Below are 2,566 nucleotides of genomic sequence, written 5' to 3'. Positions count from 1 at the left end.
AGTGTGCTCCGGGAGAGGGGTTGGCCGGACATAAGGCGCCCCTAGGGAGGCATTTGGAGCCTGGAAGGTGGTCGGGCGCAGGGAGGTGGGTGGCTCAACGCAGGAGCACCCCCTACTGGCCCGCCTCACGTGGTGGAAACAGCGGAGGAATACAAATACCCAGCTGTCTTCCTGAGGTGGGATCTCTGCACCCGCCACAGGGATCATGCCATTGACCTCCTTTGTAAAGTGCTTGGACATCAAATGACGTGAGAAGCACCACAGGTGAGCTGAGTATTATCATTAACTAACCATTAGGAATCTTTGACCCACCCGATAGTACAGTGATGCGCTAATAAATACATAAGGTAATAAATCACATCTACATGGTGAATAATAAGTGGCAATAATCAGCCCTACAGTGTTTAACTCTGAAACATAGAGTATGTGGGGGTCCTGGCCCCACCTTGGGAAGAGGGTAGGGTGATCACCCATCCCTAATTGCATGGGACAGTCCCAAAATGGGAACTTCCAGTCTCGGTCCTGGGCTGCATGACTGCGGGATAGAATTTGTCCCGGATTCCCAATATTGCAGCGATCCAGGTTTTCCATTTACCGTAGAAAAATGCAGGACATGGTGGGTTTCCCCTTGCAGGCTGGCCGAGGTCCAGCCTGCAAGGGGCTCAGGGCAGTGGGACGCAGGGGCACCATGTACATGTGTGCACATGCACATGTGCACGTAGCCAGGAATACAGCCTCAGGCAATGGTGGAGAGCGACTCCCCCAGCTGCCTGCAGGTAAGTCTATGGAGGGGGTTCAGATTGAGTCCCCTGTGGTGAGGGAGGGAGTGAGGCAGGGGCTGGGCCTGGGGGTGCTGCCCAGTCAGGGCAGTACGTGGGACCTGGGACCAGGGCAGGGAGTGGGACAGAGCCACAGGCAACTTGTCCAAGGCGGGGTGGGATGGCTCCCCGCTGCTGCATGCACTGCCACGGAGGTGTGGGGGGGCAGGTACCCCCAGATTTGTGCACAGGGTGGAGGTGGATGCAGGCTGTCCACTGTGGCCTTGGGGCTCCCTGCCCTGCCGCTCTCCCCCTGGGAGCGCCGCACTTGCTGCACTGCCATGGCAAGGTACCCCTGCCCATCTGGCAGCAGCAGAGGCAGTGACATGGAGTTGTGCCCCCTGCTGCTGCCAGCTGGGCAGGGGGTACCTCACCATGATGGCACAGGGCTTCCAGGAGGAGGGCAGCAGGGCAGGGAGCCCTGAGCCCACAGCAGGCAGCCTGCATCTGCCCCTGCCCCCCACGGGCTCCCCTTGGCTCTGCTCTGGGTGTGCCACTGGGGGAGGCGGGACATCTTAGCCCCACCCCCAGCAAAAATACAAGTCGGCACCTATGCTCTGAAAGGCTCTTCAAGGTGTGATTTGCCTGGAAATTGCTATATATATCAGTCTCCAAACCCACCCCCTGGATTTGCTGGAAATCACCGGCTGCTGCAGCCCAGCAGAAGCAGATCCCCAAGGGGAGGCTGGGGCTCTGGGGAGGGCATTTACCTAGGTTGTACCAGACATCCATCTCGCCACTCAGTGTTCGGACCTCTATGATCGTCTGTCCCAGGAAGTCGTCGGACTCCCTCTTAAAGCGCTGCTTGACACGAGACTTGATGTCATCGTCTTCATCCCAGACCCGGACCTTGATCCGATCAGAGGAGTTATGGCATTCGCTGCAGGTTGCAAGGGAGAAAGATTCCCAGAGCAGTGAGCAAAGACCTTTCTTGCTCCTCCCTGCTGCCTACCCAGAGCAGCCCTACTCCATCCAGCCCAGGACTTCAGACACTCGGATTCCAGTCCTAGCTCTGCCACTGGGTAACTTTTAGCAAGTCCTGGCTCTCTGCTGCAGTTGTCCCAAGTGTAAAATGGGGCTATGAGGAGTACTTTGAGAGCTGCAGCTGAGGGGCACTAGATAAGAACTGGGTATGGCGATAGTTTCCTCAGACCATGTCAGTCCTACTCCATAAGGCTCCCTTAAGCATTGGGGTTGGATGAGTGGGTCCGTGGGAGCAGCTGTGGTGCAATCCTGTGCCCGCTGCAATTCTGACCCAGAGGCTCTTCCTCTAGAAGAGGGGACTTCAGCGTTCACAGTCCTTCCAGCATGAGCAGGCCATCACAGATGCCAAGATAAGGTAAGATAAGGTCTCCTGAAGGAGATGGTAGCTCCAGGGGGGGTGAGGATGGAGATTTAATGTGGCATAAAGCCCCAGAACTAAAACCACAGGTTTTCTGACACGTTGAAGGTGAGATTAATATCACAGCAAGGCCCAGGGCGTCCCTTCCCAATCCACCACCCAAATCTTCTGTAGGCTTGACTGAGAGCCATGAATGACAATGCTTCTGGGTCTTTTATGCCACAACTAAAGCAGGTCTCACTAAACACAGGCAGAGCAGTCAAAGGGGCCTGCTTCATACCCCAGCACCACCACGGACCTCAGTAGAAGTACTCTGTGCTTAAGATGAGTTGGGCCCTACAGAGCTTCTGCTCCAGTTCCTCTAGTCTCACTTAGCACCTGGGCACTGTGGAGACTGGCAATCTCC

At 56.2% G+C, this 2,566-nt stretch overlaps 1 protein-coding gene across 1 annotated transcript in view; it reads right to left on the bottom strand.

Moving 5' to 3' along the window:
- UNC13A (unc-13 homolog A) overlaps positions 1–2,566 on the bottom strand; it is a 108,416-nt gene that overhangs the window by 59,119 nt on the left and 46,731 nt on the right. The window contains exon 20 of the mRNA XM_019513132.1: positions 1,529–1,698. Within this exon, the coding sequence (XP_019368677.1) occupies positions 1,529–1,698 (170 nt within the window). The remainder of the gene's footprint in view (positions 1–1,528; positions 1,699–2,566) is intronic.

The sequence above is a fragment of the Gavialis gangeticus genome, unplaced genomic scaffold (genome assembly GCF_001723915.1).
Source record: "Gavialis gangeticus isolate Ggan-Ray unplaced genomic scaffold, GavGan_comp1, whole genome shotgun sequence".
In the NCBI taxonomy this organism is placed as follows: Eukaryota; Metazoa; Chordata; order Crocodylia; family Gavialidae; genus Gavialis; species Gavialis gangeticus.
Note: the sequence above shows the minus strand (reverse complement) of the source record. Positions and strands in the feature narration are given on the sequence as shown.